Source organism: Penicillium vulpinum, assembly GCF_028829585.1.
Source record: "Penicillium vulpinum strain IBT 29486 chromosome Unknown utg000002l_segment0_segment0, whole genome shotgun sequence".
NCBI lineage: Eukaryota > Fungi > Ascomycota > Eurotiomycetes > Eurotiales > Aspergillaceae > Penicillium > Penicillium vulpinum.
Window position 1 is genome coordinate 4,899,473 of NW_026643242.1, and position 20,659 is coordinate 4,920,131.

General features: G+C 38.5%; 2 protein-coding genes across 2 annotated transcripts; one reads left to right on the forward strand and one right to left on the reverse strand.

Moving 5' to 3' along the window:
• Nucleotides 1-417: 417 nt before the first annotated feature.
• N7479_004867 (putative MFS peptide transporter) lies at nt 418-2,356 on the reverse strand (the record flags this gene model as incomplete). The annotated part of the gene is made up of 3 exons (XM_057252564.1): nt 418-1,133; nt 1,247-2,029; nt 2,086-2,356. 3 exons carry the CDS (start codon nt 2,354-2,356, stop codon nt 418-420), a joined length of 1,770 nt encoding a protein of 589 aa, XP_057111889.1.
• An 11,634-nt stretch (nt 2,357-13,990) lies between these two features.
• Nucleotides 13,991-15,471, forward strand: N7479_004868 (uncharacterized protein; the record flags this gene model as incomplete). Its single annotated transcript, XM_057252565.1, has 8 exons — nt 13,991-14,098; nt 14,185-14,290; nt 14,363-14,535; nt 14,561-14,614; nt 14,974-15,084; nt 15,145-15,194; nt 15,258-15,379; nt 15,464-15,471. Coding segments are annotated over 8 exons (732 nt in total), but the record flags the coding sequence as incomplete, so codon positions are not given.
• Nucleotides 15,472-20,659: the final 5,188 nt, after the last annotated feature.

The window sequence follows — 20,659 nt, forward strand, 5'->3', positions numbered from 1 at the left end:
AGATAACTATCACATGTGCTTAAAGAGTACAGAGTAGTATTTGTGTTATCATTAAAGAATGTTCACCCTCGGACCACATGGAATAAATCACTATCTATGGCGTAATCCTGCTCGCTTTTTTTAGGTTTTTCCTGCCGTGAATTCTCGTGATAGCCAGGTCGGATAAAAGATAAGCCCTAGGAATCAATGAAGCAATTTGGGGCTGGATTTTACAGAAACATCATCGTGTGCATGTACAGTGATAAAATGGCGAAAAGGGAAATATGTAATATGACTAAATAGCTACCTATGAAGATCTAGGAAAGATGATATCTTCAGGGAACAAACATTCCATCCAAGGACCAGACAACAAGACATTCAAACATTGGGGAACTGGTCCATATCACGATTAGCATGTGGGATATAAGGCCCTGAAGGTCAAATACTCGTCGCATTTGAACTCAGTATGTGTCTACCACCCTTCACCTCATCCTCAGAGCAATGAAGACAATTTGTTTCATCGACGGTATTGTTGAGCTTGTTGAACCTCATCCAAAAAACGATTGTCTGGAGAGCCAGCGCGACTGCCGGTGCCCCCCAAATCCATAAAAGCCAGGGATCCTTCGTAACCGGAATCAGAATTTCACCAATTGCACTCGAGAGAGCACTCATAAATAGGAAGATTGCCACAACCAACCCCTTCATACTTGGAGGTGATCGCGCATAGGCCAGTTCGTATGCAGTAACGTTGCAAAAACACTCGCTCAATGATCCAAGAACAATATTCGGAATCTGCCACCAAATACTGATAGGAGCAACCTTGTCGCACGTTGATGCGTAGTACCCGCATGGCGATAGCTTGTATACCTTCCATTGCACCAGAGTGCCTATAATGCCGGAAACAATCGCCAAGCAGAATCCAAATGTGATACGGGTGATGGGGCCCACGTGGATCCTATAACGGTCCAGAGTCGGGTACCCCACGAAAGTCAAGAACGGGATCGCGACAATGATCGTCAGTGCGCCGAAGTTGTTCAGGATATCATTGGGCGCCCCGTTTGTGATCATGGCGGCGCCTTGGTTTGTTCCGACTGAGCCAATACCGCCGATGTTGAGGGCCCAGATTGGGAAAAATAAGAACACATCGCATGCGCCTGTTATTAGATGCACAGTATCAGATGTGAAAGATCGGGTGCTGGGGTGCTGTGATAGATGCAGGTGCAAACTCGAAGGGATGAACGAGCAGATTATGATTTGATAAACTTACCGACAGTCCTCGCAACATCATTCACTGCATCCCTTGTCCAGTCCACAGTGATTCCGTTACTGCGCAGAGTGTTGGGACTTGCTGCATCCCAGAAGTTCGTACGCCATACTTGAAACTTGTGCTGCTTGAGCGCTGTCGTTGTGATCTTCCACGCTTGGGTGAGCTCAGATCCTCCACTGGGTGGCTCTTTGTATGTTCTATTGCGAACTGCTAAAAGCAGAATTGGGAGTAACAAGTAAATGACTCCTGTCAACAGGAAAGAGAGCCAGTACCCGACATACTTGGCAGAATATGCAGTAGCAAGCATAAAGAGAGCACCAATGTTGACAAAGCCGTAAAAAATAAGCATCGTTCTTGTGATGGTGGCATTTGGATCGACGATGACCTTTTCACCAGACTTCAGCTGCTTAGTGTATGCTTTCCTGTGGCGAATTTGGTCCAGAATAATGGGTGAAACGTTCGGTTTGAAAATTCCAGCTCCAACAGCCAATATCAGCATGCCGAGGATGAAGGGTGGAGCGGCATTGGATGGGCCCTTCTGAAGAATGGAGGGAATAGCACCGATGATTTGAATTACATGAGCGATGCCACAAATGACCACCCCGACCATAATTGCCTTGTACCGGCCCACATAAACATCGGCCCACCAACCGCCAAATATGGGAATCACGTAGGCCAAGAAGACGAACAACAGTGTTAACGCGGAGCTTGTTTGGAGCCCCATGCCCAGCGCCCCGGCTGTTTGTTGAGTTCCCCGTGGGGTAGCGCCGGCTCCATTGCCGCCTACAAATACCTGGTCAACGGCGAGGAAAGACCATATTCGAAAGATTATCACGCACCTTCTGGAAGTGGAAATTGGATAAAGTTGGAAAATACCGTCTTGGCTCCATAGTAGGATGCACGTTCGGCGAACTCAACCAGACAGAGTGAGAAGGAGACAAGAGGCAGAGTCCCTGCGACTCGGCGCAACGTCTGGGCCTCGGCCTCTGTGGGAACAGGGAAGTCGTCAAGTTGTGCATTCCTTATGATTTCAGTCCTGGCTTGTTGAGACTTTTCCACATCCCTAGGGGGTGGGATGGTTGCTTGCTCAATTGATTGGGTTTTGGTCATTGCTAACAATAGATTTGTTACTCTTGAGAAAAAGAAAGGTTTATGTGATGTTAGAACCTGTTCTCTTGTGGAACCCAAGATAAAGGGATACAGGACCCCTTTGCAGAAGCAAGGATTGAAGTCACAGGACAATGTGTCTCACTGTAGTAGTAGTTAGAGTAGTACAGATAAAATGATACTCCATGTATTCTGAGGTAGATTACCTGCAAATACCAGGAGGTATCGAAATGAATTGTGAAACTATCTAATCTCCTAGTTTCTAGAATATAGAATGAGCCCTCTTTATAGACTTTATTTCCAACCCTATAGATAACTGCTTACTTCGTAATAGAGATAGAAAGAATGATAATATCATCGTATTCTATCATTTGACAGCAACTAAATGCAGCCCGAAATGAAATGCAGTCCTACGATACGATATAATCGTGCCAAGCTTACCACCAATACACGCACTGTGTATTGGTGCGCGCCACTCAACGATAATTTTCAGTCAACAATAAATTATTCCCTCTTTACTACCAATTTATCCTACAACCACAATGTCAGACCAAAATAAATTGATAGAAAGTCAAATCCAAAAGGCTTATCTTGCCTATAAACGACAAAAAAAGCCCAATATCGCGAAATTGGCTCGAGAATTCGAGGTTCTATACCAACGACTACGCGCCCGAATCCACGGTCGTGAAAGCAAAAACACGACCACCGCCCTAAAAAGAGCTCTTACTCTAGTTCAAGAGAGAATACTAGTTATATAGATCAAGACTGTATACACTTCTAGTGTTAGAATCCCCCCTTCTACAATTGTAGACGCTGCAAATAGGATTTCAAAGCGCGCTGGATCCGACCGGGAGGCTGTTAGAGAGAATTAGGTCTACCGCTTTATAGCCCGTCTCCTACCAAATATACCCTATATTAACCCGAAACTTAGTGAAAAAGTGAGGGACGATAGTGAGCAATATAGGCCTCTCTTTCTCTAGTTTAATAACCTCAAATTGGTACTTAAAAAGTACGATTTTTAACCCTATAAGATCTATAATTAGACCTCATTAAAAACATTTAGAGGGCCGACATCTCCCGCCCTCCGCCCGACCCTCCGCCCTCTGAGGGCCGCTCGAGGGCGGCCCTTATCGGCCCTCATTTGTATAAAAAAAGTTGACCTTTCCTAATTTAGATGTATAAAAGTGCTAACTTATCACTTTAAATTACGGTTATTTAACAGTGTTCTGGTTTATATATTAGATTTACAGTCTATTTCTTTATCAGCATCGAGAAACTTTATGAAATTGAGTTGTATCACGATAAATCATAGTAGGTAATAATGATATTATATATTCTTAGTATCTTTAAGTGTATTAGTTGTTATCAATTTTAAAAGTTATCAATTTCGGATGATAGAGTTATAGAAATAGGCTTCCGCAAGACTGGGTTTTGGGTCCAAAGTCCCGACCCGGACCCAACCCAGTCTGGGTCTGGGTCGAAAGTCCCTAACCCAGACCCAACCCAGACCCAGTCACTGGGGCCCCAGAAAACCCAGTAAAACCCCAGTTCGACCCAGTTTGTGCATAAAATTTAGCATAATCTTTTAAATAACATACCGTCATTTTCCTTTGTTATAGTTCCAACATTGAAATACTTCAATTTTCACTATGAAGATAAAGTAAATTGTAAGAAATCTTGTTGTTTTTGTAAGAAGCATATCTTGTTTAGGGTTAATTACTTCATGAATTACTTAATTTCACATAGGAAGGTAATGCCTGTTAGCTGATTGGAATCTAGTGAGAATATAAAGTATATCCGCTCTGCGAATATATATTTTCAATATCCATTACTAGTATAGTAGAGTTTCTGACCGCGGTCAGAAATCCAGTCTTTGACTGCGGTCAGAAATTCAGTCTTTGAAGAGATAGAGAGGCTTTTATCTATACTTGGATATTCTAATCTTTATATAACTTTTGTTGAGGTTTACCAAATAATTGGAGTGGATATACTATACTCTAAGGCAGGGTAGGATAAGAATTTTTAGAAAGTCTTGATGAAACTGGGGTGGGAATTAGGGTTTGACTAGGTTATAACTGGGTTATTACTGGGTTAACTAGGTTACTACTGGGGTTTGGCTGGGTTTTCTCAGGGGGTTTACTTAAGACCTATAATAATAAACCAATCAAAGGAGTATAATAATTTACTCTACTTGATATATTAATAATCCTAGATACTCCTATAGCTTAAGTGCCTTTCCACTTTTGTATATTGAAGAATTCCTCCCCTTATATATATTGTTCATTTTTCTGATACTATATCTCAAAGCTAACTTTCAGATTTTCTATTATCCCTCTATAGTGGGGATCTTGATGATTGTTTATTTCTTTCAGCGGGACAAATCACTCTATCTACCAGTCAATTGTCAATTGACACAAGCTTCCGAAGACCAGACGATCCCCTCCTTATACTATCTTTATTAAAACGCGTCGGACCCGACCGCAGGAAAGGGTTTATCCTATATAAGACAATGTTATATAACTATTTTGTGGATTGGTGGTTAGCGACTAACTATAGGAGGAAAAGCAATATCAAGTGGGATTTAACCCGCTATACAGAAATCTGGAACTGCTACCATCAGGTAGCCTAGGTTATAGATAGTGCACCAAAGGTTATATATAAACGATATAGAAAAATTCTAGAGTATCCTTATACTCTAAATCCAAACAATACAGGTAAAGCCCAGTATTATAGTACATCGACTATCCAGAAACATCGAAAAACAGCTGGTTATTTACGGTCGGAAAAGGCCAAGAAGTCAGAGATTATAAACTTTCTACAAACAGAGGTATATCTTAAACCCAAAACCAAGCAATTATACTAATCACTGATTTATATTTACTTAGAGGGAAACTGCAACAAGTATACCGTTCGTACAATAAGATTGGGAAGAGGATATCCTCTAGTTTCTTACGCTGAACCGACTACCGTTCTATCTGATTGAGTATCTATTATTCAAACATCTTATCTATAAAGCGCGATCCGCCCTATCCCCTCCAGTGATCCTATCGGCCGATACTATCCGCCGCCGACTAGATAGTCTAGTCAAAGACCGGTAACAACGTATCCTTTGTACACTACCTCCTAGCTCGAAGATATCTATTGCGCTTAACTGCTGGATATCTCTATTCTCCTAGGCGTTTATAGCTATCACTGGCTATTTTATAGACAGTGATTGGGTTTATCGTGAGGTACTACTTAGGTTTAAGCCGCTTTATAGAATATATACCGGCTCTTACTTAAGTAGTATTCTTATAGAAACCCTAGTGGAGTATAATATTGAAGGTAGAGTATTCGGGTTAACCACAGATAATACAGTAAACAATAAGACAATAGCCACTTCTCTTCAACAGGCTTTACCCTATAATACTATTATCACCCGAATTCTATACCTTACCTATATTATCCAGCTTAGCCTAGGTCAGCTTCTTACTCGGATTAAGGCAGTTCTATTGAACGAATCAGCCGAGATAAGGTGGACTGAGAAGCAGTTAAGGCTAGCCTAAGAGAATGCGAAGCAAAGTCAGATATCCTCTACACTGAACAAAGTGCGTTATCTTGCGATTTATATCAATGCGAGTCCCCAGCGCCGAGAGACCTTTTACAATCTTCAGACAACAAATATAAAGATTGTCCCAATCTAGGATATAAAGACACGATAGAATTCTATATTCCTTATACTTCGACGGGTAAAGAGACTACGTACAATCTTCTCTCTGTTCTGTACAGAGTACGATTGTGAGGAGATACTACTCAGTGAGCAAGAGTGGTGTCAAATCGACTATCTTCTTTATCTCACCGAGCCTTTCTTTGATTTTACTATACAGCTATCAAAGACCCAAGATATCACTACCTATTATATCTTTAAGATCTACAATAAACTGTTTGATTATCTTAAGCGATTATAGGCACAGCTACGCCGAAAGCGCGTTCTATAGAAGAAACAGATATTAGAGGCCCTTGAAGCTGGTCGATCTAAACTGGATAAGTATTACTCCTAAGCAGATAATATTCAAGGAAATATCTACGCAATTAGCACAATGCTTACACCAGTCAATAAATTCAAATTCTTCCTCTCCAGTGATTGGGATCAGAAATAGCGAGATTCTTATCGACTTACTTTTAAGGAAGCTCTTATTCTATACTAAGCGTAGGTAAGCACTGGTGATTGTGATCTCCAGAGCTCTTCAGTGATAGCTCGGTTAAGCTCAAGGCTTAAAGAGATACTTAATAGAAGCGATATACAACCACGGGCAGTTACTGATAAAATCAGCCAATATCTTAATAGTGGTAAGTAGATTCTAATATTTAGAAACTTCAGATACTAATCTATAGATAGATACAGTTTCTGTTAGGCCGCTTACCTTCTGGAAAGAGCACTAAGATCGCTTTCCGGCTATTGCAGCCCTTGCGCGTGATACCCTTTTATTCCTAGCAACTGGTGTAGGAGTTAAACGCCTATTTAATACTGCTCGAGATATCTGCCACTACCGTCGTGGTAGGATAAAGAGCGCGACCATCGAGGCCTTAATAATATTTCTTTATACAACAAAGTTTGATATAGATAAGCAGGAAGCAATACTTCTTGAGAAATTCTTCTCGTATAATAAGCTTGAGGCTGCAAAAGAAGAGAGGGAGGATAAGATTGATAAGATAGAGGTTAATCCAATCAGTGATACAGAGGAAGATAATAAAGTGGATAATAACCCAGAAGATCAACTGGAGGAGGATAGACCAACTGAGTATAGTTATCCTTACCCGCTATCATTACCACTAATATATACACAAGCACGAGTATTAGGGAGAAAGCGTAAAAGCAGGGACGATAATACATTTGAATACCATTAGCCTGATAAGCAATCCTGAATTTAAAACCTTTTTTCACCCTCTTATTAACCAAATCTGAACATGATCGAGTAAACCAAATACCCAAAATTACAACCCAAAAATGTACAAGTTATACATATAGTATCTTAAGTATGTTTGCATTGTTTGTGACCCAAAATGGGGCCCCAGACCCAGTACTGGGTTGAAGGTCCCGACCCAAAACCCAACCCAGACTGGGTTGGGTCTGGGTTGGGTCTGGGTTTTACTGGGTCGTGCGGAAGACTATATAGAAATATATATTTATAACTGTAGCTAGACTTAGAGTGTATACTTCTTATCTGAATACTAATTTTTAAGGGCGGGTTAAGGGCGGCCCGTATATTCCGAGGGCGGATCGAGGGCTGGATAAGGGCGGCCCTTAATTAGCCTAGCAAATCTAGCTAATTATAGAGATTATCTTAAGTTAAAGTGGGTTAAATTATAATATATTCACTATTTACAGAGTGAGCTAAAAACTTCAGGGTGGTTGATCAATTCTATTTACTAGGATTTGTTAATTTTCTTAGTATATCTACCTTCTGATTCCTATCCCGTTTTTAAAATATACTCTATAAGTGATTATTTAGTTAACAATATCTCAAATTTCTCAGTTCTCAGATATCTATTCTTTATCTATCTACGACGGTAATCCTACGAATTCAGTCGACCCTCTTCTCTGCTTTCCGAATAAGCAATTCCTAACCCCTAAGATTTCCGAAAGCTAATAGATATTTAACACTACCTTAAATTCTAGGTTTCTTACCCTAATTCCTCTACCTTTTATTCCTTCCTTACTTCAGCGTGTTAGCCTAGGTCGATTAATAGCGTTTATTCTTTACACCGATATATTAAAAGATGATTTTGTTTCCTGGTGGTTAGAGACTGAGTTTAGAAAGACAAAAAAACGACTAAACTGGAATAGTAACCGGACAGCCACTTACTGGGAGCAATTTAATCAAGTGGCTGATACAAAAACTAGTAAACTAGGGGCAATATATTATCAATACTATAAAGTCCTCGATTATCTAGTAAATAGGCGGTATAGAATAACTGCACTTTATCGACACTTAGCTAGACCGACTTATCGTAAATCCAGCGCCTAGAAGGGCAATATTAAGGGATTACTTATAAATACCGTATATATTATACAATTTTTCTATTATTATTTACTAATAGCTCTCTGGATTAATAGGCGTAGAACGTACTAGGTAAGCTAACGGTTTTTACGTAAGAGGTATAGGAACAGAAGCTCTTATAACTACTTACCCTCTCCTATCTCCCCTTTAAGTTTATTGAATACCTAGAATTTCGTGAGGTTATTACCTTTACCCGACTTACCCCGATATAACTATAGATCCCTTCTGCGGTTACAATACGGTCTCGACTACAGCGGTATATCTAGGAACAGTAACAGTCTATTCTTAATAAGCTTCCTCCCAATATAAAGCTTTCGATTGTATTAGATTGCTGGATATCTCCGTTTCGATAGGCCTTTATAGCTGTTACTAGCTACTTCCTCGACCAGTATTGGGAGTATCGAGAAGTTCTTCTTAGGTTTAAACTATTATCTGGCTTACACTTAGGTATTAACCTAAGTGACGTGGTTTTAAAGCTCCTCTATCAGTATAAGATTGTAGATCGAGTACTTACAGTTACCACCGACAATATATTAAATAATAATACTATAATAGTAAGTATCTAAGAATCAATCCAGTCGCTTAAGCTAAATAATAGTGCTACAATCGTCCGGGTTCCTTGTATTGCCTATATTATCCAGCTTAGTCTGAATGATCTTCTTAGGAAGATAAAGGCAATTCTAAAGAATAAGAGTGCGGAGATAGACTAGTCTAACGACTGTATTCGATCTCTTTGTACAAGGCAATAAAAAAGAGAAATTGTTAATACACTTAATAAGGTATACCTCTATAACCCTACTTTTTTTTATTATACTAATCCTTCTATTCTTATATAGGTCCGAAACCTTACTATCTATATAAACGTAAGTTTATAACAGAGAGAGTTATTCTATAACCTTCAGACTGAGGAGCTAAGGCTTATTCCGATCTAGGATATCCGAACTCGCTGGAATTCGACATTTTTAATACTCCGACGTACTAAACGGCTCTAATTAACCTTTAATTAATTCTACACTTAGTATAACCAGGAACACTTTACACTAAGTCCAGAAGAGTGGCGACAGATTGACTATCTTCTTTAGATTACCTAGCCTTTCTTTAAATTCACCACTCTTCTTTCTAAAACTAAGGATATAAGTATTCACTTAATCTTTAATATCTATAACAAGCTCTTTAACTACCTTTAAAGTCAAAGACTACCTTAAAACGGAAGAAGGTTGCGTAGAAGTAACTTATACTTACTTCTCTTAAGGTAGCAGAGAAGAAGCTTTCACAATTTTATAGCCAGACCGATTAAATTGATAACAATCTTTACGCAATTAGCACTATTCTCTTACCCTAATAAAAGCTTAACTTTTTTAAAGAAAAGGACTAGGATAATCCGGTTAATAACTAGCGTACAATCTATCGAGTAAGTCTTAAGGAATACTTTCAGCCTTATAAGAAACTTTATTCAGATATATAATTATTATCTAGAGCTCGATTATCCGCAGTCGCGATTTCAGAGCTTAAAATAGAATATAGGGTAGAAGAGTCCCAGCCCTTAGTATTGAGTGAATATAATAAGCTTAAGGAATACCTTGATAGTGGTAAGTTACAACTTTTTATTATCTATCCTATATTAACTTATATTCAAGGTATTATACGAACGCCTACCTATATATTTTGGAAGGAGTATCAGTATCAGTACCCTACTCTTATAAACCTTGCACACGATATACTATCAATACTAGCTATAGGGGCGGGTGTAGAACGCCTTTTTAACTCCGCCCGGGATATCTATTATTACCGAAGAGGCTCTCTAAAGGTATTAACAGTTCAAGATCTAATAATATTTATATATATATCAAAATTTGAGATCGAAGATACCCACCGAGCTCTAATCAATAAGTATCTTTTATATAAAGAGATACAAGCTAACTAAGAGGAGAGGGATATAACTAACACTTATTATTTTGAACCTATAAGTGATAATAACGAGAGTAGTAATACTTACGAGGACGTAGAGGATAAGGATAGTACTATCTAAGTGGTATTTGATTAAGGTCAATCACAACGGAGGCAGTATACTCAATCGGAGCTCGAGGTTAAAGAGCAGGAGGAGGATACGGGTAGTGAGCCTAAGTTACCTTATATATAACGGTATTCAGGGAGGGTTTGGAAGCGCTTAAGTAAACTTGATAGTTATAAAATTGAGAGTGACAAACGCCGTAGAACTTGAAGCTTAGATATATATTAGTTCCTCGAAAAATAAGATATTTCTATTGAGATTTGATGTTATTTAGCCCGTTCAAACGATTACTCCTAGTTGTATTTATTTTCTACAATACTAAGCTGTAAACCAAATACTAAATAATACAGTTGAGAAATGCATATTTTATACAACTCTAGGGATTTCCTGTTTGTCCTGTTTGTCGGCCCTCAAAATGTTTGGAGGGCTGCCCTCCGCCCGCAAAAGTGCGGGTCTGCGGGCGGCCCTCAGAGGGCCGCTCGCGGGCGGTTATGAGGTCTATCTATAATTAGGATAAAACTGGCTACTAAATCGGCTAAGGAAAGCGCCAGAAGGTCCTTGTACCTTCAATTGACTATACTATACCAACTAGCAGTCAAAAGGAGTTAATTACTGGCATTGAATATATTTCTGCTGATAGCTGGGTTATACTTAGACTTCGGCAGAACCCATTTTGGGTCGGAGTCTCCGACCCAAAACCCAATGGGTTGGGTTTTGGGTTCCGCCTTCCATAACCCAACCCAACCCAAAACCCAATGGGTTAAACCCAACAACCCAATAATAACCTATTTGAACCCATTTTTGCATAAAATATAGGTCTTGGCGTTTATAACGATGCTAAGTCATTCAAATAAATGACTGTTTTTTACAACTGTTCTGGTTGTTCATCGAATATTGCTACATTATCACAATATTGAGTTGGAAAATTTATATAATTGCTCTGAATTTGAAGCTAATAGGCTTTATATTATATTGATTACCGATAAAAATTGACATTAATTATAGTATAATAGTGTTCTATTAAGTTAAGTTTTTATTGATTGTAGACTGTTGAAAATATATATTTGTGGTAGAGGTGAGTATATATATATTATAGGATAACTATAAATATAAATAGAAATACCTTATTATTATTTTATTTTATATATAATTGATATTATATTAAAGCTATATTTCTCTTTTCTTATATTTAACTTCTTATATATACTCTAAATTATATTTTCTGACCGCGGTCGGAAAATCACTTCTAGGAGGGTAGGTATATATATTATTATTTCTGACCGCGGTCAGAAAAGCTCTTCTTAGGGGGGTTATATTTACTATAACTTATAACCGCGGTTAGAAAAGCTCTTCTGAGAGGGTAAATAAAATATTTTTAAGGAATCTTCTAGGGAGTGGGTTATAAATAGGTCCTCTTAGGTTTTAATAGGTTATAAATAGGTTCTCTTAGGTTTCGATAGGTTATAAATAGGTTCTTATAGGTTTCGATAGGTTATAAATAGGTTCTCTCGGGTTTCGATAGGTTCTATTAGGTCCTGTTAGGTTCTCTTAGGTTAGAACTATTTAAATAGAGCTTATATAGCCAATTATATAATATTATAGCTTCTACCTTTTAATCTATCTATTTTACTATAGAACTAAGGTGTTTACTGTTTATATACCCTTCTCTTATAAGTATATACTCTCTCTGTCTCTCCCCCTTACCTCTATAGTATTCCCCTTTTCGGTCGCAATATCCTAAAGCCAGTATTCTGACTTTTTACCTACTTATTACAATACAGATATAGATAACCTTAGCTATCTTATACCCTCTTCTCGAGTTCTAACCCTATCTAGTAGCTAGCTTATAATTGAGCCTTTTGATATTATTGATACTGGCTTCCTTCGGCCCTCCTTTCTACCGATTCTATACTCTCTTACTCGCGTTAGCCCCGATCGGAGAAAGGTATATATACTTTATAACAATATAGTATATAAAGAATAGGTTAAGTAGTAGCTATAAACCGACTATAGGTAGAAAAGTAAGATTTCGTAGGATTTAAATCGTAATTTAAATATATAGAGTAACTTTAATTAAGTTACCTATACTAAAGATAGAGCGCTAAAGGTAATATATAAGCGCTGCTCAAAGATCCTAGAGTATCCCTATTCTCTATTACCTAGCGGAAAGGGCTATTATAGTATATCAACAATATTGAAGTATTTAAAGATAGTAGGCTATCGCAAAGCTTAATAGGGAGGAAAAGGAGAAATTACCTAGTTCCTTTAAAAGGTAGTATCTCCTTACCTCTTTATTTAGTTATCCGATTTCCCTAACACTCCTAGATATATAGGATCACAGCTTACTAGAGGCTCCTTTTTTATAATTAGTATAGGAAGAGTATCTTCTCCAATTTCTTACCTTTAATCGACTTCTATTCTACCTTATCGAATATATAACACTTTATAAGCTATTCCGATTAGCCCGCTCTGCACTATCTCTCCCTCCGATACCCTCTGCTACTATAATACGTCGTCGTTTATATAATATTATTATAGAACGACAGAAATCTATCCTCTAAACACTACCTAACGACGTAAAAATCTCGATCGTATTAGATTGCTGGACTTCTCTATATAATTAGGCGTTTATAGCTATTACTGGCTATTTTGTTAATAGTAACTAGGTATACTCAGAGGTTCTACTTAGATTTAAACTACTTTATAGCTCCTATACTGGTTTAAATCTAAGTAGTGTACTCCTTGAAACTCTAGTTAAGTATAAGATCTAGGATCGGGTATTTAGAGTTATAACTGATAATATAACTAACAATAAGACAATAGTTAAGGTTATTCAGCAGGCGCTCTCTAGCGATATAATAGTAATCCGAATACCCTATCTTACCTATATTATCTAGCTTTATTTAAACCAGCTCCTTAATAATTTAAAGGCTATCCCTCTAAATAAGAATATAGAAACAAAGTAGACTAACCAGAAGTTATCTACAGTAAAGGTAATGTAAAGATATACTGATTTCAGGTGTATGGCCTGTCAACCGGGTAAGACACAATGGTAGGAGAGAGGAACAGATTGTATTTTTCTGATGCTGACAAGACAAGACTAATTCTTGTCAGCCTTCCACAGGGTCCTGGGGAGCCCCGGATTATGTACCATAGTACCCCGCTTCTATCACGTGGAGACTATATACCGATTCACTGTCGGATCACCCCCGTGACCCGACTGCCAAGCCTTATTCCTATATTGTAAGGATCGTTATCCGTTATAATTATCCCCTCTCTCCTGGAAGGATACCCTTATCCGAAATATAGGGTGTTCCCAATGTAGAGATCCCGAAATAACAAAGTATCGGGGACTAATCGGCGATAATTTGTAATAAAGGAGATATATTTAGAACAGTATAAAAGAGTTCAAATTATCACTGCGAGCCTTTATACGTAGGTACCTAAATAGGCCCTAGGTCTCTTAATCCCTAGATACCAATCCTCGAGTTTTGAATATACCTACCCCTCGTATAAACCCGATCCAGTTAAAGAATATATAGTGTATATAATACTTGCGTACTAGCACTAATAACTAGGATATAGCCGACACCAGCGAACCGTTCTCAATCTAGTGTTTTCTCGGTACCGCAAATTCGAAGAAGTACTAACAGTGTATTTAACGACACTTATACTGCGAACGTCCCGCTGAGGGTATATAGGGGGACGCCTACGATTTAGTATCGCTTCTTAACTGGGTTACCTAGGTATATTCTAACGATAACGGATATTATACCTAGGACCCCGATTATTTAGAGACAGTGAACGAAGGGGTCCTTATACTTCTAAAGGACTTTGTAGCGGTATATATAGCTTATAAGTCTGCTTATAGTCTCGGTGGAAGTTGTAAAAAGGATAAGAGCTAGGTAGGCGATAGGGTTTCACTTATAATTCGTCCCCAATTTACTAACGTTATAGCCTATTCCTACTACATACCGGCAGTACCTAGAGGTTCATCGCGGGATATATCTAAATCCTCTCCTACGGCTATTACTTTCCGCGATATAGGCGGAATAGTATCGGTATCGTACCGAATCGGGGTAACGTCTCTAATAAGGCGACGAGGGATACGCTCTGTAGACTTAGGCGAAGTATAACTTATTAACCTAGGTCTAGGATATCTATATTGCAGCCTATAATCCTACAATAGGTGGCCCAGTTTCGCAGTACGTATAGGATTTTAAGGATACCTTCCCTATTCTATTATATAAATTATAAGCGAGGGAACAGCGATTTAGTGGTACTTCCTTCCTATTTTAGTGTTTTTCTAAAAATAGTAGGTATAAGTTTTATTTTAGTTTCGTATTTAGTCGTAGCTTCCTATTTTGTAGGATTAACCGCGTCGCTGTCGGCGACCTAGGTTTATTTATTTATCTCTCTCTCTTTACTACCTTAGTTCTCGCGTTCTTCGAGTTCTATTTCTGTTTCTTAAGATACCGCCTAACGCTTCCCCTTATAAGTTGCGTACGCCTATCCGTTGTGAATTAACGTAGTGTATAACGTATCTTCGCGTTTCGACTCGTAACTAGAACGAGGGTAACTCGGCTTCGTCCTGTCCCTTCTTCGTAGTGTATTACGCTGCAATATACGATAGTAAGAATTGTACCTATTGCAATAGCTTATATAAGCCTTACGAGACAGTAGGTCCCCTTAGGTATCGCTGCTATACTTCAGTGGTTATCCGTACTAACAATATTTAGGTCCCTAAGGGTATCGAGGGGTACCGTTTCGAACTGCGTGCTTATCTCTCGTAGGTTAATAAGTTCTAGTCTAATAAGGAGGGAGGCTATAGTATAGGCTATTATAATAATAGTGAAACGTCCGAATTTTCGTTACCCTGTAAGCTTATCGATTCTGTTACAGTGTATATTCGATACCTTATCGCCTCTTTTAACAATTTCGTTAAAGCTTACCGCCGCGCTTATTCTCTCCCGGGTACCTATTTACTATAGGTACGTATCGTTAGCGATTTAACCCTATTCCTTTAGTGTTTTATTCTACTGACTGTATTTCCTATAGGAAACTAAGGATACTTACTCTTAGTGGGTCTCGAACCGAGTTCCCTTAATCCTCCCTTATCCCCCTATATCGCCCTATAACCCTAAGTAGGTTACACTCGTTACAGAGAGTATACAATACTATCGATTACGGCCCGCGGAGGAGTCGGCCCGGTCTTAGTACACCGGTGTAGTGGTATTCTATTAGGATATCTAGGAGCTTATTCGGGAGTTATAGGACAATTCTAAGGTAGGGGGTGCTATTAGACAGTTTTTAGAGGCTTATATAGACAGCTTTCCTTTAAACTTGCGTATATAATAGTTACGTTTCGCTTAGTTTTCGGTGCTTCCTCGATTAACTTTACCTTTTTCTAGCTTTCTTATATCTTACTATAATCTTTAGTGTATTTGTTATTGCACTCTCCGGTACCTATTGGTTGTATTCTGAGGGCTATCCAGCCTATTTAACTAGGTAGTGTGGTTCTTCTTCGAATATACACTTATCCCTAATTTCTTTAACTTCCTATTTATTATCGTCCGCTAGCTCGGGTAGAGGTAACTGTTCTAGTTCCCCTTCCCTTTGCTACTATAGTTATAGCAGTTAGACTAGGAATATATTGTGAATCGCCGCGTATTCGTCTAGGAGTAGGAGGCGGTACGCTTATTTCCCGACGTATTTAAGGATTCTGAAAGGTCCTATCTATCTTAGGGACAGTTTCTTTGTTGTCCCTTCCTTTAGTTGTAGGTTCTTTATTAATAAGGTTACTAGATTATTTTTTTTAAACAATATCTTAGTGTAGCGTTTATTATAGTGTATCGCTTATACTTCGGTAGCTTTTCGCTATAAAGTCTATAGTTGTTCTTATAGCTCTATTAGCTTTTTAAAACGAGCTAATACTACTAGTACCTCCCTCTCTATATTACTGTCCTCGGTATATATTTAAAAGTTTAGGTTAAATCCTAGTAGTACCTAGAATAGAGATATTCCTATTATAGTACTAACTGCGTTATTATAGGTAAATTCTACCGTTCGAAGTAATAAGGGCTATATTTTTTGTTATTTATTAATAAAGTAGCGTAGGTAATGTTCTAGTGTTTAATTTATCCGCTCCGTTTAACTATCGGTTTAGGGATAAAACGCCGTCGAATACCTCAATTTTGTCTTAGATAAATAACACAGTTTTAACTAAAACCTACTTATAAAAACAGATCCCCGGTCGGATACGATACTATTTAGTGGTCTAAATCTCAGTTCAATATCTTAATAGAACAGCTCAGCTAATTCCGCAGCGTCTATTATAGTTAAAACTAGGAAGAAGAGGCACTATTTCGAGAAACAGTCTATAAACACTAAAATTGTATTAACTATCCTTCCTTTCCAGATCGATTGAGGTAATCCTGTAATAAAATCTATTAACAATTCGGTAAAGGGTCGAGATAGAATCGGTAGCGATTCGAGCTTACCGAAGGGTCTATACCTTAGCGTCTACGCTGTTTAGCAGATTCTATAAGTTTTGATATACTTTTTAACGTTGTCTTATAGATAGACCTAGTGGTAGTTACGCTTAAGCAATTTCTCTGTTCTTACCCGGCTAAAATATCCTACAGTAGGGTTATTGTAGTGTATTTGTAGCAGTTTTATACGTATACCCTCTTTTTTTGGTATATATATACGTCCTCGGTACCGTAGTAGCCCTAAGGTGTCTACCACCTAGCCTTTTCCGCCGGGTTTCTATAGTAAAACGTCCCCTTTTCGGCGGATTGTCTCTGGGTCCTCGGTTTATAGCCTTCCTACCTATATTAGGATATCCTCAGTATCTATACTGATAGACTGGATTACTACTGTAGTGGTATCCTCGACGTTAAATAGAATATTTAAGTCCTTACAGAGCTCTCTCTATTCTGACTAATTATCTGTGCTGATACAGTTTATATTTATACCCGTAGGTACACTGGATCTAGGGTTTCCCTATCGGACTGCTTATCTAGATCTAAATTAGAATTCTAAGTTATATTTACTTAAATTATACTCGTAATCTACGTCTAGATTCCTTTTCCCTATAATACTCTATATTGTAAGGGTTAGTATTTCCTCGACTCGGTTTTAAGTCGGGATAATATCGTCTACGATTCGATCCTAAATCGGGATTATTAACTCCGCTCCTAAAGCAGCTTACTCGGAGTTTAGAATTCTAGATAGTCTATCTGCTGGATTTGTTTTTCTAGGTCTATACTTTATAACAAAGTCGAAAGGTGTTAGGAATATACACTATCGCGCTTATCTCCCGTTCAATTTCTACTGTGTTATAAATAAACGTAGGTTTACGTGATCAGAGAGCACCTCAATTAGGTATCTGCTACTGTCTAGGTAGTATCTCCACTATTGAAAAGAATATACGATAGCGAATAGCTCTTAATCTAGTGTTATATAGTTAAGTTCTACCCCTAAGAATTTTCGGGACTAAAATACTACTAGGTACTATCGTCCCTCGCTATCCGGTTAGGATAGTACTCCTCCTATTCCTTGATTTAATATATCTGTTTCTAGCCTAATATATTTTTCAGGGTCGAAGTAATATATCGAACAAGGAAGGGCTGGGATGACTTGATACCAGGAGCTTACTGTACAGAGTAAGAGGTAAAATGAGTGTGTATTTCAAAGAGTGCCTAGCAGCTCACTAAATACTCCTGAAGTGCCAAGAAGTGGCAGAAAGTGGTTCTACAAGTGGTTTATAGATATACCAAGTGGACCAATAAAAATGCGTTACAAGAAAGCGGTTATTTCTGGCTGACACACCCCCCCAGGAGCCACCTTATAAGTTTTGTGCAGTGTTAAATTCCTTCCTTAGGCAACTTATTCCTCTACCAAGTGTTGTATACTGATAAGCCTAAGCGCTTCGATAAAGCTTTAGTGTGCTTGCAGTGGAAGAAGCTTAGTGAGCCTATCTACCTGTATATTTGCAGTGGCTACCTATTGAATTGAAATATATCCCGCCTCCACTTCCTAGCGCAGCCAGTGGTTGTAAATGTCGACGTAATATAGCTTCGTACAAAGCTGAGGTTGCTCCTTAGTAAGCAGATCAACAGTTTGTTGATTGTCGCAGTCTATTGTAAGTCCTGTATTGTAGTCGAGTCCGACTGTTTAAAGAAGCCTCTTCCACTATATAGCTGACTTGCTAGCTTCTGAGATAGTAAGTAGCTCCGCCTCTGTAGTCGACGTTGTGACTGTCCTTTACTTACTTACTTTCTAGTCGACTGCTGCTCTAAATAGCTTACAGAGGAAGCCTTCCGAGCTTTTCCGATCTGTATAATCGCCGAAGGAAGTATCACTTAAGAAATAAAGTGCGGGCGCGTTATACGTAGGGTGGTATTCGAGAGTAAGAAAGCGAGTATCGTACAAATACTAGATTAAGCGATTTAATATATCTCGGTGTTTAGGGCCTAGGTTCGTAAGGAACTCGGCTAAGTGATTTACCGCCTTTACTGTATTAGGGCGAGTGATAATAGTAGGGTACAGAGTAGAACTAAGCTTTTACTAGTACTCTAGGATCTACTGCTTACTGGTGATTCCGGTAAACTTGCTTATACGATTTATAGGGAGTAGGGTTTTATACTTACGTCTATTAGCAAGTCTGTACTTAGTGGCTATCGAGGAGATATAGGAGTCTTAATACAGCCAGAGCTTATATCTTTGTATATCTCGAAGAATACGAATTCCGAGAAACTAGGCTACTTCTCCTATCTCACGAAGCTCCCAGTGTTATTCGAGTTACTGCTTTAACTAAAGCGCTTACTAGTGCTTTAGCCGGTAGAATACTATAATAATATTATCTATATAGAAGAAGACAATTATACTATCACGAGTGAATAAGTAAGGATCTTCGGGGACAAAGCTGAATCTAAGCTTTTCGAGTACGCGAGTAGCTTCTTATTGCTAAAGGCGTGGTGACTTTCTAAGACCGTAAAGTGCTTTTCGTAGTCTCTAAGTATTACTTCTATCGCGGAAGCCTTCTAGTATTTAAGTGTAAACAGTATCGTAGAGATCACTGTTTAGGAATACGTTAACAGTATTAAGCTGAATAGTGCCTAGATCGAATACTGCAATAAGTGCAAAGATCGCTTATACAGTACGAGCAGTAAGTGTTGCTGCTCTCTTCTCTTCAGAATTGATAGTTTAGAGGTCACCTTATACGTAAATTCGTGCCTTAAGCTTTATCAGAAAGCCGTTACTGTCGAATTTATAGGTAAAGACCTAAGTGAGAGGAAGCAGTTAGATACTTCTGTCTTATAGACAAGGTTCTACTTAGTAGGTTCCTTATATATAGATAAAATTCACTTCCAGTCCTACTGCAGTAAGGAAGCCTTCAGCGAATAGGTGATTCAATATCTCTTTCTAGCTTACTGGTACTGGAGGAAGGTCGTCTCGGTAACGACAAGGTTAAGGACGACTTATTAATAGTCCTGTGGTAAATACAGCGAGTACTGTATTATACTTATCTTCGGTATTATCGTATACGAAGTAGCTTTCTATATCGGAATAAGTATTCGTTTTTCGCTTCCTCTTTCCTTCTAAGATATTGGATAGAGTGATATTTCTACGGATTAAGCTCCTTACCGGGTATTGGATCTCCTAAGTAGATATTTCTTGCTCTTATAGGAAGGACCCTAGGACTTACTGTCCTTACTGACTCGGTAGCTGTATTTCCTATTATTAGTGGTCTGTTGTATAGACTAGTTATCGGATTGGCTTAGTAAGTGCTGCTTCTAGCTATACCGCTTACCTTTGTGGTTTATTTAGAATAACCACTGCGAAGGGCTTATTTTCTGGTATAGTAGGGTTATATAGAACCGCTACTAGTGGAGTGATAATCGGAGATCCTTCCTTACTTCGTAGAAGTAGGATCTCGATCGGTTAAGGACTTTACGGAGTGCTTTCCGGTAAAGGTATACCACTAGGTGTAGGTAATAGAGTTATCCAGTAGTGTTATACTTATTACTTCGGGGAAGAGGACTTCTCTTCGTATTCCCCTATTTATACTAAGCTAGTTGTTTCTAGCTTAGGTAAAGTAGGTTCTACTTCGTTTTATATAATTGGTATAAAACTTACTTAGCGGACTGCTTACTCAAGTTCTATATCAAGTTTATCCTCGCTGATAATTTCGGCGTATTCAACTTACCGGATCTTCGGGGGCTCAGAAGGATACTTCCTGTAATTTAG